The sequence below is a fragment of the Hoplias malabaricus genome, chromosome 4 (assembly GCF_029633855.1).
Source record: "Hoplias malabaricus isolate fHopMal1 chromosome 4, fHopMal1.hap1, whole genome shotgun sequence".
Classification (NCBI taxonomy): domain Eukaryota; kingdom Metazoa; phylum Chordata; class Actinopteri; order Characiformes; family Erythrinidae; genus Hoplias; species Hoplias malabaricus.
Window position 1 is genome coordinate 41,138,249 of NC_089803.1, and position 23,369 is coordinate 41,161,617.

The window sequence follows — 23,369 nt, forward strand, 5'->3', positions numbered from 1 at the left end:
AATAAAACAACTTGAAATTATTTGGAGTAGGTCTCAAGGTCTCCTAAGCTCTGAGGAGTTGCGACTGTGAGTTGTCCTGGGAGTCAGTGTGTGGTTTGATTAAAAGATCAGTTGAACTGTAGATTATAGTGTTTGTAGTAAGATACATATCCTCACAGTAAACTGTGAGATTATTGATAAGTGTGCAGGTGAAGGAAGTGGATTTCATTACCCTGCGATAACGTTACCTCTCTCCTTCTCCATTTCTAAACTGAACAGGATTGATCCACAGTGTGGATTCCATGCAGTAGGTAACGAACCGTTGTCATTCAGCCGTAGAAAATAAATACCTCACACACCGGAAACCAACACAGTTCACATATAAATATATTTACCATTCACGGCGCTGAGTACTCCTCTTCATTCAGCGAGAGGCGAAAGAAAAAGACAGATTTTCTCTTCAACAATTCACAATCAGCGCTGTGAACAACCCAACGGAAAGAACAATCCATATCCCGCTTTCCACACTAGCACACCGCCAAAATAAGAGTCTCGGGTTCACCGAGACAATGTACCAATTTAACACCAAAATCAGATATTGATGATGATGCTACATAGTGGTTAAAGATATTATTGTTGGAAACGTTGTAGCTTTGTAACTGCCAATGCCTTTATCTCTCACAGTACACTATTTTTTTAAAGAGTTTGGGCTTTTATTTTGAATTTTAGTCTTCTTAAAAAATAGTCTTGCTGTTTACATGCTGCTATAATTCCAGTAGCGTAATGTATGTGTTCATGTAAATAATCTATACTTTTCAAGTGGACCCTCCGTATATAACTATATACACACTGGGACTCACACTTGTTCGGTAAGAGTGCAGGTGTTTGTGGGATCTGGGCTTCTACATGTTTTTTTTTCTTTTCACTTTATGGAATGTTAGGCATGAGGGCCCTTTCTGGAGTTGAGAGGCCCAGGGCAGTGGACCCCTCACTCTTTCTCTCGCTTAGGTTTAGAGAGATGAGATTATTTTCCAGATGTTCCTATATATTTAAGAAAAACAACCGGCCTGTTTAAGCCGAGAGATTTGGGCGGGACAGGCAGAGGATTATTTGCTGGAAGCATCTCATAAGCAGCCCAGAGTGCTGGGTTTGATGCTGTTCTTTCTTTATAAATAAACATTTTTTATAAAAGTAAAGACGGTGTCAGTGGAGACTTCAACACTTTCACATCATCGCTATTTATTAAACATCAACAGACGTGTTGTCGGCGTCGCCCACAGCTTCAGCGGACCTACTCCCGCACCGAGCCGGTAAACACGGTGAGCACCTCTCACATGATCGCGCTGGTTCGTTTGTTGGGGCTGTTGTGTGTGTGTTTGCTGTTTGGTCGCACCATAAAAATCGTTTGTGCCTGCCATGCTGTGTTGATGTTTGGAGTGGTGCTCCCTTCTTTATTTCGTTGTAAACACTGCAATGGGGGTACAATTAAGATATAAAAGGAACTTTGAAGTAAAAGTGTAGAGTAGTTTAATTAGTGACGGTAAAGTGAGCTAAATAACACCATGCGAGATTAATCTTCTTAACGGTGAGACCAGTAGCGGTAATGACATGGAAAGCTCGGGTGACAGTGACATCGACATCTTCCCTAAACATTAGGGTAAGAGCGTGTAGGTGAACTGATTCAAAGAGAAAAGCCTCAAGTCATGAAGATATCAACACATTTGTGTCATTTAAAAATAAATGCTCCTAAATGATGACATTTCTATCGATTTTATACCAAATTTATTAAAAAGGAATTCACCAATTTCATGTACAAACGAGTGCACCACCTAAATGTGTCAATCATTAAATATCAAGGCATTCCTTTATGTCATTTTAAAATAAAGGCCCTTTGTGTCACATTCCTGTAACTTTAATTCCAAATGTAGTTGAATTACAATTTTAAAGAACTATGAAAAACACAGCACTAGGGAAAAAAATTAAATATAGTATATTTTTTTAAGATTTAGTGATATTTATTATTTATTTACTGAAGAATAAAAAATATTTAATGTGCCCGGCCATTTTTAACTTTTTTTCTGCAAGTTAAATTAATTAAAATGAAGAGATGTTTGTTCCCTCTAATGGCTATTAATTTATTGTCACTTAGAAAATCAATAAGATTCAGGGGTGTCCAACCTTGCACAAGACTGACAAGTAAAAATATTTAAGGGAAATCTGGATTATATGTGACATGCTATTCAGAAAGTCATAATGGTCTTGGTTGAAATATGAGCTTTCAAGTACCTGACATGCAGTGTTGTAATTGTCAATGACATTGGCATATGCCACCGTCACCCGTACGTAAGATGTCAATGCCACTGTCACCCAAACATAAGACGCGATTTCATGTTATTAATGCCTCTGTTTAAGACGTTTCTGTAAGTCACTGCATTAAAGTTGGCTTTGAGGAATAGTGGGATTAGCTTAAAGGTGAAAAGTAACAAGCCCTGGACCCCAGGGACATTGGACAGATGTTAAAAGAGAAAATAAATACATGAGAACGTAAGAGTGAAGAATAAAAGAGCAATTGGAACACAGAAAACGAGAGAATAAGAGTTCAAGAGGAAAAAGCATGTTATAAGGACAAGTCTCTCTCTCTCTATGTCTGTGCAGAGCTGGCCTCTGTGTTTGTGTGGCATCTGCCATATATAGGTAGTGGTTGAGAACAGGAGATTTAGTCATTCATAAATCATATTTTGTCTTACTTATTAGCCACTTTTAAGAGGACATTTCTGTATTTGTTGAAATGGATCAGACACAGCAGAGCTGTTTGACTCTGTAAAGCCCTCAGTGTCACTGCTGGATTGAGAATAGTCCACCAACCAAAATATCCAGCCAACATCGCCCTGTGTCCACTGACTAGAGGACGACAAACACAAACTGTGCAACAACAAATGAGTCTCTGACTTTACATTTACAAGGTGAACTAATGAGGTATAGGTGTGTCTAACAGAGTGTTCACAGCACTGCTGTGCCTAATCCACTTGCACCAGAACAACACACACTAACACACCACCACCACGTCAGTGTCACTTTAGCACTGAGAATGATATAGCTCCCAAATTATACCTGTTCTATGGTGGTCCTGACCATTGAAAATCAGGATAAAAGGGGGCAAAAGATAGACTGCATTCTGTAATTGTACAAATAAAAGTTGAAATCTATGGTCAGTGGAGCTTATAAAACGAACAATGAGTTTAGAAATAAGGAGGTAATTTTAATGTCATGGCTGATCTGTATATTTTTCAAAGATTTCATGCATCAGTGGCTATTAAATATGATGCAGTTATATGGAAACCTATATATTATCTGATATTTAAATGTACAGGTAGGGCACAAACATTTTATTAATCTGTAATCCTGTCAATAAATTACACAAAATAAATGGACACTACTATTGTATTGACATTGCATCATGTAATAATCATTAACTATAAATAACAGATAAAAAGTAACCTGGATATTGTTAACAGTCTTTATTCTTATTGTCAGATCAAGATGAGTGGTGGATTAGCACCAAGCAAGAGCACAGTTTATGTTTCCAATTTGCCATTTTCTCTGACCAATTGCGACTTGCATAAGGTAGGTTATTGCACAGTACAAACTAGCTATAACAGATAACACAGATTTTGCAATGCACATATTGCAAGTGTACAATAATGCATGTTCATGTAGACTGGCATTGGTAAATAAAGGGGTAGTCTCTCTTGCTTTCTTAAGTAACCAATATAACCCAACATTCTTTAAAATAAAGTAATAAAGAACGTTTTGTTAGAGTATTTTTCAATCTTGTTTTACATTACTTTGCTTACTTCAAAATCCTCTCGTTTTTCCTCAAGTTATGCAGTAAATATGGAAAAGTTGTGAAGTAAGTATACCTTTATCATATTTTACTGTATTATATCTTTAGTAAAACAATACGTTGTTTGTGATCGCATATAATTTCTTTGTGTTGTTTCAAGGGTGACCATTTTGAAAGATAAGCAAACACGAATGAGCAAAGGTGTTGCCTTTGTGCTTTTCTTGGACAGAGAGTCAGCCCATAACTGTGCTCGAGCACTGAACAACAAACAAGTAAACAATGGCATTGCTTCTCCATTTAATTATTTTTTTGTTATTGCTGTATTGTCCCAGTTCTCCTTTAACCTTTCAGTCTGTCTTACAGTTGTTTAGTAGGACAGTGAAGGCCAGCATTGCTATTGATAATGGAAGAGCTGCTGAATTTATTCGAAGGAGAAATTACTCAGACAAGTCCAGGTGTTATGAGTGTGGGGTAAGCTTTTAGAAATTGTCTGGTAAAATATTCAGTCTACAGATTTTAGATTTTTTTCTCAGTTTTTACTATAAAACGTATACACACTGAACAGTCACTGGATTAAGAAACGCCTACCTTGTATCTACATTCATTGTCCATTTTTTTCAGCTCCACTGACCATGCAGGAGCACTTTTTAGTCCACCTGTTGCTCTGCATACTTTCTTATCTCCATTTCACTGTTTTTTTAATGGTCAGGACCCCTAGAGCAGGTATGATTTGGATTGTCGATCATTCTCAGTGCTGTAGTGACACTGACGTGGTGGTGTGTTAGTGTGTGTTACCCTGGTAAGAATGAATCAGAGTTTTTAGACACTGTGTCCACTCACTTTCCACTCTGTTAGCCACATCTACCTCTTTGGTCCACCTTGTTGATGTAAAGTCAGAGACATTAGTTCATCTGTTTCTGTACCATTTGTGTCAGTCGTCTTTTGCTGTTGTCACATGGCGAAGCGTAGCGGAATCGGTATCGATATCAGCGATACTGGCCCTGTATTTGGTATCAGATTGATACCAAAATTCCCGGTATCACCCACCTCTAGTTTTTAGTCCAGCAGTGACACTGAGGGCTGTAAATTGTAGAACTAAAAAAATGCTCCTGTATGTATCAGTTCATACAATGTAGATACGTGTTCCTAATCCAGTGATCTTTCACTCACACAAACACACACACACACACACACACACACATAGTAGTGGATTGGCAACTCAAAAGGTGTCCATAGGTGTGTGTGCGTGTGCGTGTCACCCTATGAAGGACTGGCGCCCCCTCCAGGGTGTGTTCCTGCCTTGCACCCGATGATTGTAGGTAGGCTCTGGACCTATATATAGTACTGTGCAAAAGTTTTAGACACATGCAAAAAATGTTGCAAAGTAAAGATTACTTAAAAAATAATGGAATTAATTCTTTATTACTTGAAAGAATGTGCTGTAAACATTAATAAATGAAAGAAAGTCAGTTATGTGATGACCATTTGCTTTATTTTTTTGTTAAATATTAGTGTCTTGGAGAATATGCAACAGTTCTCTTGAAGTTGGATTGTCACAATTTTTTTTTTCATGCAAAAACTCAGGAGCTTTCATTAATTTTTTTTTATTGAACGTCACCTCTTTTTTTTTTTAATAAGTTGCTTTCTTTTCAGACAATTTTTTGTTACATTATTATTATTATTATTGGTAAAGAATTCATAAAATATATATTTATAACAGAATTTGTGCAAAAAAAAAAATAATAATAATAGGCTGCTTAAAACCTATTAGACTGGAGTCCATCGATTGCCTCTTTGCTAGTGCTCTGCCATGAGACTGTTGTATTAAAATCTCCAGCTGCACTGCTGTGTTTGATTGTTTTTAATTGTAGAACTAAAAATTGAAACGAGGTGGTCAACTTAATGCTTTGGCTGATCTGTAAGACATTACCCTAATTTATCAATTATAATTCATCTATTGAATCACTTGATATTGTGGTCATTTATTACAGGAGGATGGTCATTTAAGCTACTCTTGTCCAAAAAATTTGCTTGGAGAAAGAGAACCTCCACCAAAAAAAGAAAAGAAAAAAAAGAAAAGGGTGAAGCAACCTGAAGAAGTGTAAGTAACATTCAATATATATATATATAGAATTCAATTTTTAGTGTGTTTTATGTGTTTGTTCTTTTGTTTGTTTTGTGTGTGTGTGTGGGTGGGGGATGGGGATGGGGTGGTGATGTTGCTTGCACTAAATACATTTTGGACCTGTTTTTATCTTGCCCACCAGTGAGCCGGAAGTAAGTGAAGAAGAAGAAGGAGAAGACCCTGCACTAGACAGCTTAAGTCAGGCAATTGCTTTCCAGGTCAGTGAAAAGAAGGTGTCAGAGTGTTCCTCTAACCTTTTTTTTCATAGATACACACAATAATGTGGAATGTATCAGGGCTAGCTGAATAAATGTGGAGGTGAAAAAAAATATTTATGTATTAATATTATCTCCTGAAGTTACACAATTTTTTGAGGTGGGCAAAGGTCACTATATTTAGATGGAACACAAGGATATTACCTTTGAAGTAAAGTGATTAATTTTGCTTAATATGAACAGAGAAATTAATGATTTAGTTTTGTCCAACTCCATGTTTACTCCATGACAACAAAACTATTAATTAATTATTTAATAATATTTTTTTACAGCAAGCTCGAATTGAAGAGGAAGAGAGACGAAGAAAACAAGTCATGGAAGACTCTGCCCAGGCTTCCACTTCAGATGACTCTCATAAACCCAGGATCAAAAAGAGTGCCTACTTCAGCGACGAGGAAGAGCTCAGCGACTGATGAATATTTTGACATTCTCAGGACGTGTCTTATTTTTCAACATCAGTGAGGTTATACATCAGATAAAATTTCTGAAGAGCTTCCTCAAAGGATTCAAGGTGATGGAGGTGAAATATCATTACCTCAAATGAAGTTTTGCCACTTGGTGCAGTGCAAATGTGTAGTTCACTAAACTTAATTTAAAACCTCCACTTGTTTTTTTTGTTGTTGTTTTTATTCTAAATGGCATCTGTGTATATTTTTTTTCATTACTGTCATGTCTTATTTTGTAAATATAGTACAGTATGTGCAGTATGTACAAATACAGTACTACCTACCACTCTATCACATGAAAATAAAATTGAATGGCTGGTCTTACCCCTTTAAAGCCAAATGTATCAAATATGATTCTATTGTTTTTGGGCAAATGTTCCGAGTTCTCTACACCGAACTATTAATGAAGTGGAAGCATTTCTATGCATTTACAAGCCATTGCAATATTGATGCTATCATCATGAAAACACAGGAGAAAATATCAAGAGTTTTTTTTTTTGCCAAACTGAAGCAATTCCAGGCATTATTTGAATGATGTCACTTGTAGTAAACCTAAGCATTTTTGTTCCATTTCATAGATTTAGTGTTCTGCCTGTGACATGCTCATTACTTATAATACATTTTCAGAAAATTCAAACTGTTCTTTACAGCAGCAAAATGCATTTAGACAATTTTACAAAGTATTTTCATGAAACAAAAATATATTTTTAGTTTTCCAAAAGCCTTTGTGTGCAAAATGTGTTGGCTCAGTTGTTAACATAGATTTTGTGAGACAGATTTAGAGGAAGAAGATGATGATGAGCATGGGAACTCTGTTAAATGACCTCATACCTCAAGCCAAGATTCAGACAGTAACAGATCAACAAAAAAAAGAGCCTTTGTGGTTTTGGTGTTTTTATTATCACCAGTGTATGAAATATAAAAATGTCAGAATGAAGAACAGAGTACTAGTAGGTCAAAGACCTCTGGAGCGGTGTTTCTCATCGGCTCAATGTTATGTTCTGAAGAACACAGACAATCATTTGCTAGTCATTGTTTAATGGAAGTCAATCAAAATTAAGAAAAGAAATGTAAAGAAATCTGAAGAATGGTTTTAAATTAACTAAACCAATTAAAGAAAAAAAATGCCTAAATATGATGCATCCAGAAATTACATGATCCAAAATTTATAAATGAACATTTAGAGTTTTAGTTAAAAGGGCCACATAATGTGTGATTTTCCAAAAAATCTGTTTTATTGTATTAATATTTAATGCGTCAGGCTTTAAAGGGTTAATCCTATCCTCTTTTTGTTCTCCTAGTTCAGTTTAAGCCATGTTTAGCAACATCGCATAGCAGGCCCTCCAATAAATTTACAATGTGGGTTATAAAACCTTTCAAAAAGCCCGACCATGTAGCACTGTCAAATGCCTGTGTGCTCAGAGGAGAATGCTAAACATTTGACATATTGTACACCCATGGGAAATTAAAATGGAATGCCAGTTTCACACTTCTATGTGCAATAGAGCTTTGGTGAATTAAGCTTTTTATATAATATATATATATATATATATATATATATATATATATATATATATATATATAACCGAATGTTGTATTTGTATTGTGCCCTCCTTAATGAAAAGTCCCCCACACATCACCAAGTGTCATGGGATTTGTTAAGACTACAAACATGGTAGTCAGTGGCAGAATTGGACTAAGTCTGATTTATAGGGCTGAGGCTGCGGTAGACTCCAGAGCCTACTTTCTGAGTTGTGAGGTAGTGCAAGTTTAAGAACCGCAGGAACCCTGAAAATGATAATGGTGTTATAACATGTCATTTTACTGGGCTTTATTGTATAATTTAAACCACATTTCAATTTAAATAAGATTTTTTTAAAGACTTTCTAGAATTCTTATGTTCTGTGTAGTTCTAACCAGTAAATACTTGATTATAACTAAATCCCAAGTAGCTCCATACTCTCCTCATAATGTGAATTTTAGTAGTGAACATGGAGTCATTTGGGATTAATCCTAAATAAAACACTACAGTCACTTTTTTTTTATTAATATTTTACACTAAACCATATTTCTATTAATCTGTATTTTAATTGGCAAGGTTTTAGTATTTCCAAATTTTGGGAGCTACATTTAATTTATATTTTGCCATCTGCAATGAGCTCCATGTGGATTTTGGACCTTAGGGAGCATGGCCGTGCAGAGATCCTCTCTGCCCCAACTGAAAGAGAGACCAAGTTTTATTGTTTGTTGTTTTTTTTCATTTGTGTTGTCCAGACTCCTCACAAATCCTTCCCTTTAGTGTTAACCTGCCTTGAAACTTGTGTTTGAGTAAGGGTTGGACTGGGTGCTTTTATAGTCTTTGAAAAGAGTGGGCAATTTCTTTGCTTAATTAAAGAGCATTCTACCTAAACTACTTTTTGTCTGACACTTTCTTTAACACCAATTCCACATTGTTTACAGAATATGGATGAGGCTGGAGAGATGGAGAGGATTCAGCAACCTTCACGGCAGGAGGCGTTGAAGAATGAGTCCTCAGAACACACTGTGCCTGCCCCTTGACTGAGAATGGCCAGGACCTCGGCGCCCAGCAAATGGCTGAGGACGACAGATTGGGAGCCCATCGGATGGCAGAGGATCAGATCCAGTGATCAGATCTATGAGGATTCAACTGTCCTGCTTCTAGAACAGTGGCGCTTGGGAGATTACTGTACACAGCTATGCATAACACAGGCAGATGAGTAAAAGCCATGTGGGGGCCTCACCGCAGTGATAACAGGTATTTTAACGGCAGATCAGCTGAGCTCTAGATCCTTAGGCAATGATCTTGCAACTATACGAATGGTGGAGAGGAAGAGGCCCGTGTCTTGCAGCTGAGCTAACAACTATGGTGAAGCAGGCCCAATGTAAGCATGCACTAGTTGCTTTTATCAACACCCTACTACTACCTGACGATCAGCTTCATGGTGCAGGCAGGTGCCAGGGACCCTTGACAGTAGACACAAGCAGAAGCAGAGATGGAGGAAGCAGTGTTTATCCTGTGTATAAGAACATCAGAGCAACAGCCTGAGTTCTCTTAAGAATAATCTGTCTTTAGCATCTTTGATGCAGACCAGACGCCACAATATTATGTTGTAAAGGCACCTGGACAGGTATCCTGTTTTTTCACAGTTCTTCTATTTCTGCCAAAGAACAAATAAGACCAAAAGTAATAAGCAGAGCTGGTAAACCTTCACTCTTAGAAGCTCTTCCACTAAAGTTCAAAAAGAAACTCAGGTCAAAACAATTGAAGGGTTATCTGGTAATTCTTTCTAGGACTGTGTATTTATCGCCCCATTCTTTATTTGTTGGCCTAAAGATTGTGAGGCTACTGTCAGTGCCGTTCTCAGAGCAGATTTGTTGTGGGGTTTCTCCTTCGTTTGACAGAGGCTGGAACGTTTTAGACGATTGTGATTGGCTGAGAAGCAGGCCAATTATAAAAGTATTGCATTAAGAGACACTGCACTAGTTTTTACTCATACTCTAGTCACCATTTCACAGAAATACCTTCCTGTTTTAGAGCGCTGCACTCAGGGATAGGTTTGGGTTTGTTAGTGCTTTAGTCTCCGAGGCTCGGTGCTGAACCAGGCGACCCGCTGGCCGTTGAGGTTCCCGCTGATTGGCTCTCCTCGGTCACGTGAGCGTCGTCCTCGTAACTGGACTTTTCTCCGACAAGGAGCCGCGGCCGCTCCGCCGTCTCTCACAAAAGCACACACCGATCCGTCGAGAAACCGGGGAACTGAGAGCCGATCACAGAGTGAGCGCCATGGGGGACAAGAGGAGCCCGACGAGGTAAACACAAACAAACAAACAAATAAAGCCCGGCTCGTGTGGCTATGGCCGCAGCTCACCTCAGTCTCAGAGGACCCGACACGCGCTGTGGACGAGACTCAAGTTCGCTCCCAGCGTATGGTCGCCAGCGTATGATTCGAATCTTCCGTTCCACCTTAAACGGAGCCCTGCGCGAGCGCTGGAGCGTGTCCGCTGCACCATTTAAGGTGGAACGGATTATTCGAATGAGGAGTCAACTTCAGTTTGGTGCGCCGCCGTGCTGAGAGGTGAACTGCGGCCATGACGGCTCTCCTTTAGTTACAAATACGAGTGCGCCTTAAAAAAAACGCAGTCACCCTTTTCGGTTCAGACACGTGGTGTGTGTGTGTGTGTTTTCGTTCTCTCAGGCCGAAGCGACAGCCCAAGCCCTCGTCCGACGACGCCTACTGGGACTGTAGTGTGTGTACGTTCAGAAACGGCGCCGAGGCGTTCAAGTGCATGATGTGTGATGTCCGCAAGGGCACGTCCACACGGTAAGTGCTATTCTTACGAGGATTTCTTTAAGTCCATTTAACCTCGTTTTGAGTCTTAACTGCAGCATTTCAGACTTCTGTGAAGCTTGGTGTAGTGTTAATGTATGTTTGAAACAACACTGATGAATGGCTCTCACTGGTCGCTGTATCTGCGTTTAAGACTCTATTCTGGCAGTTTCAGTTGAAGCACATGAAAACGGCTATTATTTATGTATTTTCAACGCTTTCTTTTCGAGCTAATTCTGTAATATATGCTGGTGGGGAACGATTGAGTGTGAAATTGATTTAACGTCTTGTAAACAAGAGTAAGGGGCAATGGTCCTGTACCACATCGTGTACATAATGTTGCAGTTACTGTACAGTTGGTCATGTTATCTTTAGCTCCATTAAGCGGTTCAGTTAGACTGTTTACCTGACCATAACATTTAAAGACTTACATATTATGTTGTCCTGTTTAAATCAATTTTATTTGATACTTTATGAGAGAGCCATGTACTTTTGGAGCAGTGCCTGTTTCTGACCTGCTGCTGTCAGTAGTATTTTTCTTGACATAAGATGAATCATTTTTGTATCCAATTCACAATTTTAAAGAGTGAAAAGGACTGTAGTTTTAATCCTGTCCTCATTTATTCCGCATTGTCTAAGGTTTGAGTGGGAAATGTATCCTAATACAGAGCTCATGAATTGGGCAGCTGCAACACTACAATGACTATTCAAACCTCAAGCCAGAAAAATTGATGTACCTCACCCTTAGGGGGAAAAAAAGGCGTTGAGCCTATTTTTAAAGAAAATAATTCAATTTAAAACAGAACTGCAATGTGGGTCGAAAATATTTTAGTCATTCTCAGCAGATCTTTCAGCCCCAATTCATAGCTCAGAGATGTGAAGTAGAAAATGACAATCTTACACATAGGTTACACAAATACATTTGAGATGTTGTTTCTGCGTTTAAGTGCTTGACTCTTTGGTTTGTTACTGGCGATTGCACAGTAGTAGGTTCATTAATTACATTTTCTTTTGCTCCATCTGTGTTGTCATTTGAGCAGGGCAGTATGGCAGAGAGAGAGAGAGTGTGGCTGTTATTCTGGTAAACTCCAGTAGCAGCTGGGTCCCAGACATCCATAGCTCATTAGTATTCAACAGCTTAATCAGGCGCGGTGTCATCAGAGGCAGAAGCACCTCATCAGGACATTTAACCACTGACTCGCACACAAACGTGGACATTCTTCCTCTCACCCTCCGCCTCTTTTATGGTGCCACTGAGATGGCCGTTGTTGATGAGCTTTAATGATGATGTGCGCTTTTTTCTGTGTCAGAGACAGCCTGTTAATTTACAAGTTGCTGCACCAAAAGAGAAATTCCTCACACACAGACCCCCAGAAGTGAAACATATTTAATTTGTGTGTAATCTTAACTTAATTATCATGAGATATTTATTAAATCCTTCTTTAAGATTGTGTCATTAGATAATCCCTCATTGTGTCTTCAATTATTTGTTGGTGTTAATAGTTTTTTTTTTTTACATTCTTATTTATTTATTTATTTTTCCTGTAAACATGTTGCTGCAGTTCCGTCCTGGAGTTAGCATATGAGGATGAATGTGTTTTGAGGCAGAGGTTTAACCGAGCCTGGCTGGCAGGTGTTGTAAAATAAAGCTGTAATTGAAAGGACATGTCAGTCAAGGCGTGGGGCCTAAGAGGCGGAAGGACAGTGTGAGGGGGCTGCTCAGTTGGATGCAGTGATGATTTAGTCCATTTATGCACAGCTCACAGTCATCAGGTCAGCATGAAATGTTCGGTAGCTTACTCTCTTTGAGGTGTGTTCACAGAGTGCCTTTTCAGCATTGGCTTTATTTGCCCTCATTTTAAGGGTGGCATGTTTATCTGGTGTTGACAGACTGACGGGTCACTGATGAGGTGCTGGTGAGTGTTTGAGGCCAGACTGCCGCTGCAACAGTGAGTGCTCCTGCTAATCTAAGTGCACTGGCACTTTCTGCCCCCCAGCAAAAACACACGGCTGCTGAGCACATGATGCCAAGCTGCTGCCACTAGTTTGGGGAAAAAAATAAAAATTCCTATGTATTTTAAACCTAGCTTATATCTCTTCTCATATTCTCTGTTTGCTTTTAAATTGAACAGGCAGTGGAATGTGCAGAGGTTGTAGTTTCCTAATGACAAATTAAAATTATGGCTACCTGGACATGTGAATGTTTGTTTTCTCTTCATATTTAGTCAGACAACTGAAATGTGGACAGATGTATAATCACTTATGGTGACATCTTTCACATCTGAAGAGTTATGATCTGGAGCCAGGCTCAGTTGGTAATGTTTTTTAGTTTGTTTAATCAGGCATGAATTTGATGGCATTGACTAATATATTAAGGAGAAATATGATATATATTTAAGCCTTTTTAACACTGTAGGAGTTAAGTGCCCTTTTCTGTCAAGCCAAAACTAACAGTGTGCAAAAGGTCTCTTCAAACAGCTCTATTTGTGGGATCAGAAGACAGCACATTAGCTGCCTTATCCACTGAAGAAATCTTTCCTGAAAAAATGAGATAATACCGCAGGCATGATACAGCTAGCCAAGGCATGACTAGTTCTGTGGTTGAATTTATGACAAATTCTGACCTAATTTTGACTAAGAGAGAAGTCGGAAAAAGGAGGAGAGTATGGGGAGGGGGGGGGGGGGTAGATGAACATGAAAAAGAGAACAGATGAGGGAAGACTGCAAGAGAACAGAGAAGGAGGGAGAGGGCAGGAGAAAAGAAAAGGCTAGCAGAGGGGAATGGAAAGGAGGTTAGGGGAGGGAAAGTGTGGAGCGGCAGGAGGTGCAGGGCCATCTGTCAGACAGGGGGTTTGGCACTGGAGCTGAGGAGAAAGCAGCATGCTGATGGCATGCTCACACAGTGTAGCACATTAATCATACTCCTAGTCTCCTGACTACACATTGCCTCACAGCACAGTCATCACAACGTAACACCTGATGTGATCACCACTTAGCAGGGAACATAAAGCATTTACTATGATGATACTAACAGTACCATAAATTAAACATTTACAGAATGTTTGGTGAATCATTCTTGCAAATATTGGCTTTTTAGTAGCTGCTATATGCAAATAAGCTTACTGACCCAACTTGTTATTTAGATGCAAAACACCTCCTGGAACTGGCTTATAACACACTCACATAGGAATGGCACCATAAGGAGCAATGTTTCTAACCTACTCATCCACATTTAGTAGACTTGGGCTGATAAATGATATTACAGAATATCATGATCATTTTGGAGACAGTGACAATTATAAACAAATTATTGTGTTCCATTGCCACGTGACTTAATGTTTTATAGTTTTATTTATTTATTATTTTTTTATCATGCATTTTTACCATTGGCTTTGCACACGCATCCTAATCTATATATTAAAAATGACCTGTATAACAGAAAAGATGTCATTTAGCGTCATTCATCAGCCCATCACAATGGCACATTGGTATACCACATCTTTATTAAATAATATGCATCAACCTTTTCTCACAAGAAAAAAAAAGTATAAAATTTGGTCCAAACTCACTGGTGATTACTAAGACGCTGGATTGAGAATCGGTCCAACAAAATAAACGGCTGTTTCTGTGAGGAAATGAAAGAGGCTGTTGCTGAAATGAAACATTGACAACCCAGCCATCCACCACGCCGGGTAGTTCATAATGACCTGAATTTATTTGATTTCATCATTAAAGAGGAAGTCTATGATAGTGGGGAAAGGTGCTTCTCTCTGTTTTTTTTACATTCAGAAGGGTGGAAAAGTGTGTTTGGGGGAGAAAATGACTGTTTGTATGTGGCTTAAGTTTAACTGGTCTGTAAGTTTTTATTCCATGTTTGATTTACCACAGACATTCATTTGTAACTTCTGTTGTTTTGTAGCACTTTGCAGGAATGCAGTTAGCCGTCTCTCGACATTCTCAGGCGTTCTCTCAGTTGTCCAAGGAAGTCCAGATGCTTTGCTCAGCTGTAAGCACACAGAGTGAAAGGGAGGGAAAGTATCAGACCAAGTTTTTTGTAGCCATTACCTGACACCAAGGCTTCGTAAATGCTTCAGAATGGTTTCTAGTGACCAATGTTAGCAAATGGTGAGGAAACCACTATTTGATTTTTATAATGTGTTTTTAAATATGGTCATGAACATTACCTTTTAAATTAATTTTGCTTAAGAATAAATTTGTATTAAAGTAGATCTTCAGCCAAAAAGGTTTGGGCACCCCTGACCTAAAGGAGCGGCAAAGAGTTTATAAAAAAATAAAACTGTTCACCTCCGGCTGATGCCCCAAAACGTTAGCAGGGGTCGATCAAAATCGACTCATGAAACCTGAGCTTTCCATGAGGCAAAAAAGCTGTGGACTCTGCTTAGTATTTGCACTTCAACATTTAGCTACAAGTTTTGCTCTGATGTCATTGGTCAGCACATAATACCATTGCTTTGCATTTGACTAAATGTGTGAATGGAAAAGACTGCTCTTATACAGTAAGGGGTAAATGTTAATTCAAGCAGATTGAGTTTGCACCAGTTATGCTGCTCTTTTAACATACTGCACCCAACACACCCCCATGAGCTTGCCCAACCAGGCAAGTGATTTTTCATGCTGAACTATACATTTAGTCATATTTATTTATTTTACTTATTTAATGACACAAACAGTTGGGTAACTGATTTAAGTAAAATAATTTATCATAATAACAGTACATTGCATCTTATTGTCCATCCTTACTTCCAGACATATATATGTATGTATGTATGTATATGTATGAGAGAGAGAGAGATATGAATGGAGTGATTAATTCTTTAATGTAAATCAGTCCAGTGGTGGTGATGTAATGTTTGTCTTCTTAATTACATGCTTTATAGTGCAAGATCTTGTTGCAGCTAGTTTTTCAGAATGAGGTAAACATGTTAGCTGGTGTAAGTGGATGCCAGAGCTGCTGTGATGTGGTGTCCTTTGTGGCTTTGTGGGTGAGAGAAGAGCTTGACATCAAAGTACAAATCTAATCACAGCAGCGTTTTCCATGCATTAGTTGTGAAAGGCCACTGTTGCTGTGTCTGGTGAAGTGGTTAAAAACAAGACCAGGTTTTGGAAAGCAGGTCTTAGGCCAAAGCAAAACAGCATACTCTTCCTGGAACTTAAGCACTGTGTGTGGTCCACATTCTTTCAGACTGACTTTAATCCCACAGATGATGGAGCACATCAAAACTCCATGGATTTAATACTTGTATAACAAATGCTGTGGAAATAGGCAATGGACACACCGTGATCCTGAACTGGATAAGCGGTTATAGAAAATGAATGAATGAATGCCTCACTTGTTAATTTATGTTGTTTTAGTAGCAATAGTGCTTTGTTTTTATGCAGTGGATTGTACAGCCACAAAGCCAGACATTTCACAACCACTAATATAAGGTTTGCATTCTGATGTAAGAGGTATAAATGGCAAGCATGGATTAGCATGTAACTTTCTCACAATTCTCTGTACTATATTGGATTTCTCAGATGGTTTTACATAAGCTTGTCTGAACTTGTTTTTTTTTTCCAGGAGTGCTTTTTTTTCAGGTGGTCAGCTTCTTTGGCTTTTCTTGAATTTCTGGTTTTCTCACTCAGATTTTTCATCTTATTTTCTCACACTTTTTTTCCCCCTCTCTTTTCCTGCAGGAAGCCTCGTCCTGTCTCCCAGCTGGTAGCACAGCAAGTAACGCAACAGTTTGCTTCGCCCACACATCCAAAGAAAGAGAAGAAGGAGAGGACTGATAAGGACAAAAATGAGAAGGAACCCACACTGAAAAGGAATAGCCACAAGAAAATGAGGTGCATTTTTTTCAGTGTTTGCTTGTAAATGGAATGTCTTTGGATAAAGTTCCCATGGTACAGTCGCAAGGTAGCACAGCACTATACAATTTGTGTTTTTGTATAGCGCTTTTTACAACCGATGTTGTCACAAAGCAGCTTCACAGAATTCCAATAGAGACAAAGTTTAGACATGAAATGTAAAAAATATAAAGAATGTAAAACCCCCAGGTGAGCAAGCCAGGTATGACCGTGGCAAAGGAAAAACTCCCTCAGAGCTGAGGAAGAAACCTTAGGAGGAACCATGGCTCACAAGAGGGGGACCTATCCTCCTCTGGTCAATCTATTGGTAATAATAGTTGTGAGTCCATGAAAACTTCAGTGTAGGGTGGGTAGCTCCAAGGCAATTGGTAGTGGCTGGAGTGTGGGCAGCTGGTCTGAAGCGTGGAGCATTAGCTCGACAGTCATCCATCAGTGTCCAGACAGACCGTGGGCAGGCGTTTACTCGGAAAAAGGTAAAGGGATGGAACTAGTTTTTATCTGTTTGGGTAAATGTAAAGCAGAAAATGTGAACATTTTCAGAGTGTGGCTAATGACTCCGGCAGATTGGACTATGACAGCTTTAACTAAAAGGAGAGAACCAGAAGGGGACACAGACATGGGAGCATCCTGAAACACTAGCTTCCCTCCACTCCACCGTTGACAAACCTGAGTGATCACGTGAAGTGGTGGAACGACAGCACCTGTTTACAGTTTACGTCTCAGTTTACTATAACTCCCTGTGTCCATAGACCCCCTGGATCTGCCGCATTTATCTATGGGGGAGCATTAACTACCAAAAGCTAAATAAATAAAGTTTTCAGCTTAGATTTGAAGATTGTGATTGAGTCCCAAACATTTTCTGGAAGATCATTCCAGAGTTGGGGGGCTTTATAAGAAAAAGCTCTTCCCCCAGCTGAGGCCTTCTGAATTCTGGGAACTATTAAAAGTCCAGTACTCTGTGATCTGAGTAAACGTGGAGGCTCATAATAGTAAAAAATATTGTGAAGGTATTCAGCAGCGAGCCCATGTAATAACAGAATTTTGTAATCGATACTGAATTTAACAGGCAGCCAATGAAGTGATGATAAAGCTGGGCTGATATGTTCAACTTTTCTAGTTTTAGTGAGGACCCTGGCTGCAGCATTTTGAACTAGTTGAAGTTTACTTAAATTTCTGCTGATGCATCCTGACAGTAGTGCGTTACAGTAGTCAAGCCTTGAAGTAATAAAGGCATGTACTAATGTTTCTGCGTCCTGTAGGGATAAGGCATTTCTAGTCTTGGCGATGTTGCGAAGATGTAAAAAAAAAAAGGCTGTCCTGTTAGGCTAGTGATACTGCCTATGTGCTGATTGAATGATAAATCCGGGTCAGTTTTTTGCCGCTGAACCAGGTTTAACTGGAAAGTCAGCAAGATTTAAAATTAAATCTGATCATTTATTTCTTGCCATTTTTGGACCAAAAAGCAGTACCTCTGTTTTGTTACTGTTTAGAAGGAGGAAGTTGCATAACATCCAGCCTTCCACATCTTTTACACAATCCTCTATTTTCTTTAATCTGTCATTGGGCCTGGCTGATGTATACAATTGCCTGTCATCTGTGTAACAGTGAAAGTTATAATGCAATGGTTTCTTATAACTGTGCCTTGCGGTTACATGTATAATGTAAATAATAACTGTCCTAAAATAGAGCCTTGTGAAATTCCATATCTTACTTTAGAATAATTGGAAGATAAATTGTTCATCTCTACGAAGTGGTTACGTTCCATACGTTATGTACGTAAGATTTAAACCATGATAGGGCTGTCCCTGTGATTCCAACCATGTTTTCTAGTATAATATTGTGGTCTATCGTATTGAAAGCTGCGCTGAGGTCAAGAAGCACCAGCAGGGATACGTGGCCTTGATCAGAGGCAAGAAGAAGATTGTTACATTGACTAGAGCTGTCTCAGTGATATGATGTGGCCTAAATCCAGATTGGAATTTTTCATATATATATATATATATGATTCTTATGTAGATATGAACTAAGTTGTTGGGACACAGCTTTTTTTTTCTAAGATCTTGGATAGAAATGGCAGATTAGAAATAGGCCTGTAATTAGAATCAATATTTGGTTTCTTGATCATAGGTTTAATAACTGCTAGTTTAAAAGCTTTGGGTACATGGCCCAGGCTAAGGGATGAGTTTACTGTAGTTAAAAGAGGATTGATAATAGCTGGTAGTAATTTTGTGGGAATTTTATCAAGTGTGCAAGTTTTACAGTTTGCGGAGGTGATAATCTTCTCTAGTTCTAACTGTGGGAGTGGGGAAAAAAGTCTTCAAGTCTTTCTTTTACAATTTTAAGATTTATATCAGCCACATCAGATGACAGCCAGGTCAGATTTAATACTGTGGGATTGAGTTTGTTGCCTAATATTTTCTAATTTATTATTTTTAAAAGAAAGTCCATAAAAACTCTTGAGATTTGCTGGAATTTGTGGTTCAGTACCTGCCTGTTTTTTGTAGTTCTGGAAAACACACTAAACAGTACTCTAGGATTATTTTTATTGTTGTAGATCAGTTAAGCCAGATACGCTGCGCGAGCTTTAGTGAGAGCATTTCTATACTCTATAAAACTGTCCTTCCAGGCAAGTGGAACACTTCCAGCTTGGTTGATCGTCATTTCCGTGTTGCTTGTTTTAAGGTACAGGTTTCGTCATTGTACCATGAGGAGAGCTTTTTCTGTCTCCTACTTTTTTTTTTATTAAGGGCTTAACAGTTATCTGGTGATTTAAACTAAACATTTACAAAAATGCAAATATTCTAGAGTGTCATGCATATTCATTTTTACACCCAGTTTTACTAGGGTGTTTCATGACTTAAAAAATACATTTTTTTGAAGGTTAGCCACAGCAAAACACAAGCTACACAGATATGTTAAAGCAACTGTATATCATTTTTGTCAGTATGTTGTTGTTCACAGCTGATGCTAATTGGCTAGTTAACTATTTGGCTGCTCAAACTGAACTTTTAATCACGCCACTGTGTTCAGTGTTGTGTATTTTTATGTGAAGCTCTGTGTAGTGGCCTCTGAGTAACGTCAGGTGTCTTTATTTTTATTTATTTGGTTTTTTTATACATTGCCAATAGCTAAATTAGCTTGCAGCCTAAATCACAGATCACTACTCTGTCAGACAGACACACCAGTTATCCACTTTATTTACTATGAATCTGTGAGATGCCATATATTCCTGCTCTTGGTTGTGACAGTGCACGTCCTGATTAAAAACTGAAGCACGTTTTTGTTTTCCCCATAAAGTCAAACTCCCTGTATAATGAATTTAAAGGCATAATTCACGATTGTAATCAAAATCACACTTTTTATCAAATTCAGATGTTTCTTCAGCATTTGCAAGCTCTCCAGTCTGTTTTTGTGCAAAGACAAAGTTTTTGGAAATCAGTCTTATGTGTTTATGAAGCCCCAGTGCCGGTAAATGTGTGAAAATACTGGCTTGGTCCAGTATGCTTGCTATTGTCTCTTTTTTTCTTTCTTTTCTCTCTCTCTCTCTCTCTCTGCTCACATCTGGAGTATTTTTAGACAACAGAAAAAACCCCAAACATTGGAAAGCATGTAATGAAATATTGCTCCATATGTGGTTAATATTGAATTATTTTTGCTGTTTCGGATTACTTAAGGTGGAAATGTCTCCAAATTTGGGAGATGGCTAACTGCATTACTTAGTGTTACAAAACTAAGTGGCTTGATTTTCAAATGAATTTCTGTGGTAGTCCAAGCAGTGAATAAAGATGTACAGATAAGTTCATCTTTAGCCATGTACAACAACAGTAGTGTCTCCCCCCCCCCCCATTCAAACCTGCTGTTCCACCTTAAAAGATGATTTGTGTCGGAATGTAAACAACCAGAGAGAACTTAGGGAAGTAAATTATTACGTTTTTTTTTTTAAATCAATGAATGTATAATGTAATAAATTGCTATAACTTTTTAGTGCCCAGTCCCAGTAGAAGTCTATGTACATTATTTTATTATCTCTTTTTGCTTCTGTGCGAACAGTTTAATAAATGTTTCATGTTAAGTTAATATGTTGTAAAATGCCAGTAGTACCTCATATTAAAAAAAAAAAAAAAAAAAAAAGTTCTTGGCCCACATGTGTCTAGAAAACAATGAATTGCCAATAATTGGATTTTTATTTCCAGTGCACCCACAAAATGTTTAATGTAGCCTTTTTGTGCCCTTGCCCCACAGGCCCAGATTAAAAAACGTGGACAGGAGCAGTGCTCAGCATCTGGAGGTGACAGTAGGTGACTTGACAGTTATCATCACAGACTTTAAAGAGAAAACCAAGCCCTGTTCCAGCTCCTCTTCTAGCGCCACCTCTGCAGACCATCACAACCAGAGCGGTTCCAGCTCCGACAACACAGAGAGGGGGTTTTCTCGCTCCTCCTCGCCCCGGGGGGAGGCTTCTTCTGTTAATGGAGAGGCCCATTAAGAGTAGAACCTGTAGCAGACCCCAAACTCCCCCGCACCTGTGTTCTCTTTGCACCTGAACATGCACAGAAATGTGTGTCTGTATGCCAAGACTTACCACAAGATGCAGACTGACCCAGGCACCCACAACCAACTATTTACGTCTAGACACCTAAAGGATCTAGGCTCAGGAATTCCCAGGACTGATTTCTCCTGCTTTGTTACAAAATAGCCTGTTTGTTACAAGTGCTGTGTCACCTGACGTAAACTACTTTTTACAAGACTTGATGATGATTAAATATGACGATAAATTCTAACAAAATTTACAGATGGTACAGTGCAAATATGATAATATGCATCAGAACAGTGTTATTTGTCAGTTGTGTTTATACACATGTCCATCTAATTTTGTTTTGAGTAATGTAGCATGGCTGGGTTTTTTTTTTTTTTTTTTTTATTAATTAAAATTAATTACACAAGTGCAACACAGGAATGCAAAAGTAATGCCTTTCTGTGATATTACAGTCCTCTGTCAATAATTAACTGGTAGCAACAGTTTTTGTTTTTGTTTGTTTGTTTGTTTTTTCTCTCTCTCTTACTCACTTGTTCATTGCACCTGCTGGCACTTGGTGTAGTTTCAAGAGAAAAAATAGTTTTTGTTGTTTATTTTTAATGTCAGATTTTGAAAGAACTGCATCAGCATTTCTTCCACCCACATATACTGTAACATGTTGAAACATTTTGGTTCTTTTCACCAATATGGTTAAACAAAATGAAAACATTAGTAAAAATGGGAAATGTATTTGTAAGATGTTGCCTTTGCTTTATTCCCTCCTTTATAATGAACAGTGGTATATAAATATATGGCAGTATAGGATTTATCTCTTAATAAAATTTAATATTTAGACATCTACTGTATGTATCTGTTTATAGACGCTGGAGGAGGTCTCTATTTTAATAACGCATAGTGCTGTTTGATATATATATTTTTCACTTTGTGTGGTCTATATTTTGTTTTTTCTATTTAAATGCTCATCTTTAGAATTGGTGTTATTTGTTTACAAATGTTTTTGCCAAAATTCATAATTAAGTCTTTGAGATGTAAACACTCAGGGGTTTGGTGTAAAATACTCGGTTCTGGGGAAAAGTCAGAAATATTCACAAAGGAGGTAAGGAACCAGATATCTGAGGAGTTTGTGCTTGTAAATGCTACTTAATTTTTTATTTATTTTTTTGATAGATAGATGAAAATGCAAGTTACTGTCACTATTGTAAAATGTCTTGTTATTCCACATTACAAACAGAAACATAACATAAAAGTGCAGGTTCAGCGATCACTTTTGTCATTGTAAGAGAATTATTATTGTTGTTATTATTATATATATTTTTTGATTAAGTAGACATTGTGGCTTCAGGGTCCTATCACCCAGTTTCATATTAGATTCAGAATAAATTTGCTTACATCTTCACACTTAAGCTTTGTATGATATAATATGTGTTGGTACAAGGTGAAGTTGTCTGGTTACATTAGTAGCTTAGCTTTGTGAAACACTTTACCACTAAATCTTCACAGAAGATCACAGAATGCTGTAGACTGGCCTTTATTCTTCTGTTTTTGCTGCAAGATCAGTATCCACAAACCGACATGAAGAATTGATAGTACTAACATTTACTTAGCTTCATGGGTTAATGGGTTAGTGACATGTTGGTGTATGACGTGATGTGATATATATATATATATAAATGAATGAAAAAAATCTAGGTTTACATTTTTTTGCTATTCATATTTAGTGACCGTTCCTTTTAGGGTTTAATTTGTAATGTTTTGCTGATGTGTTACTTTGTGACTTCTCCCCACAGTCATTGGAGCTTTAGCACTGTATTTTGGCCCAAACTGCATAAGGTCATAATTTTCTATGCTATCATATTAATAACTTTAACTGTATCTAGTTAGTGCTGAACATTTGGAGCTCCTACTGTTCTACGGCATTTGTTACTTTGGACTGTACTTTTATACGA

The 23,369-nt window shown here is 38.1% G+C and overlaps 3 protein-coding genes across 6 annotated transcripts in view; 2 read left to right on the forward strand and 1 right to left on the reverse strand.

The window, feature by feature from the left end:
• The window catches only part of pphln1 (periphilin 1), a 38,400-nt gene extending 37,889 nt beyond the window's left edge, over positions 1 to 511 (reverse strand). For both annotated transcript variants that reach the window (XM_066668913.1, XM_066668912.1), the window contains exon 1: positions 375 to 511. The gene's annotated coding sequence lies outside the window, so the exon portion shown is untranslated. The remainder of the gene's footprint in view (positions 1 to 374) is intronic.
• Positions 512 to 715: 204 nt separating this feature from the next.
• Positions 716 to 7,222, forward strand: zcrb1 (zinc finger CCHC-type and RNA binding motif 1). 3 transcript variants are annotated; one of them, XM_066669274.1, is made up of 9 exons: positions 726 to 848; positions 1,236 to 1,298; positions 3,514 to 3,603; positions 3,861 to 3,889; positions 3,984 to 4,095; positions 4,187 to 4,294; positions 5,815 to 5,924; positions 6,091 to 6,166; positions 6,496 to 7,222. In XM_066669274.1, exons 3-9 carry the CDS (start codon positions 3,520 to 3,522, stop codon positions 6,634 to 6,636), a joined length of 660 nt encoding a protein of 219 aa, XP_066525371.1. In that variant the 5' UTR covers positions 726 to 848; positions 1,236 to 1,298; positions 3,514 to 3,519; the 3' UTR covers positions 6,637 to 7,222. The 3 variants fall into 3 exon arrangements, with proteins under 3 accessions (XP_066525370.1, XP_066525371.1, XP_066525373.1); XM_066669273.1 differs by lacking the exon at positions 1,236 to 1,298 and having other exon boundaries at positions 716 to 848; positions 6,496 to 7,216; XM_066669276.1 differs by lacking the exon at positions 726 to 848 and having other exon boundaries at positions 1,232 to 1,298.
• A 2,614-nt stretch (positions 7,223 to 9,836) lies between these two features.
• yaf2 (YY1 associated factor 2) lies at positions 9,837 to 23,059 on the forward strand. The gene is made up of 4 exons (XM_066668106.1): positions 9,837 to 10,497; positions 10,884 to 11,009; positions 16,713 to 16,865; positions 21,129 to 23,059. Exons 1-4 carry the CDS (start codon positions 10,472 to 10,474, stop codon positions 21,370 to 21,372), a joined length of 549 nt encoding a protein of 182 aa, XP_066524203.1. The 5' UTR covers positions 9,837 to 10,471; the 3' UTR covers positions 21,373 to 23,059.
• The last annotated feature ends 310 nt before the right edge of the window (positions 23,060 to 23,369 follow it).

Bases quoted from the DNA above. Each gene is read 5' to 3' on its own strand.
- zcrb1 (XM_066669273.1), top strand. From the start codon at position 3,520: ATGAGTGGTGGATTAGCACCAAGCAAGAGCACAGTTTATGTTTCCAAT. The intron at 3,604-3,860 runs GTAGGTTATTGC...TTTTTCCTCAAG, and splicing joins CCAATTGCGACTTGCATAAG to TTATGCAGTAAATATGGAAA. The intron at 6,167-6,495 runs GTCAGTGAAAAG...ATTTTTTTACAG, and splicing joins GTCAGGCAATTGCTTTCCAG to CAAGCTCGAATTGAAGAGGA.
- yaf2 (XM_066668106.1), top strand. From the start codon at position 10,472: ATGGGGGACAAGAGGAGCCCGACGAG. The intron at 11,010-16,712 runs GTAAGTGCTATT...CTTTTCCTGCAG, and splicing joins CGCAAGGGCACGTCCACACG to GAAGCCTCGTCCTGTCTCCC. The intron at 16,866-21,128 runs GTGCATTTTTTT...CTTGCCCCACAG, and splicing joins AATAGCCACAAGAAAATGAG to GCCCAGATTAAAAAACGTGG.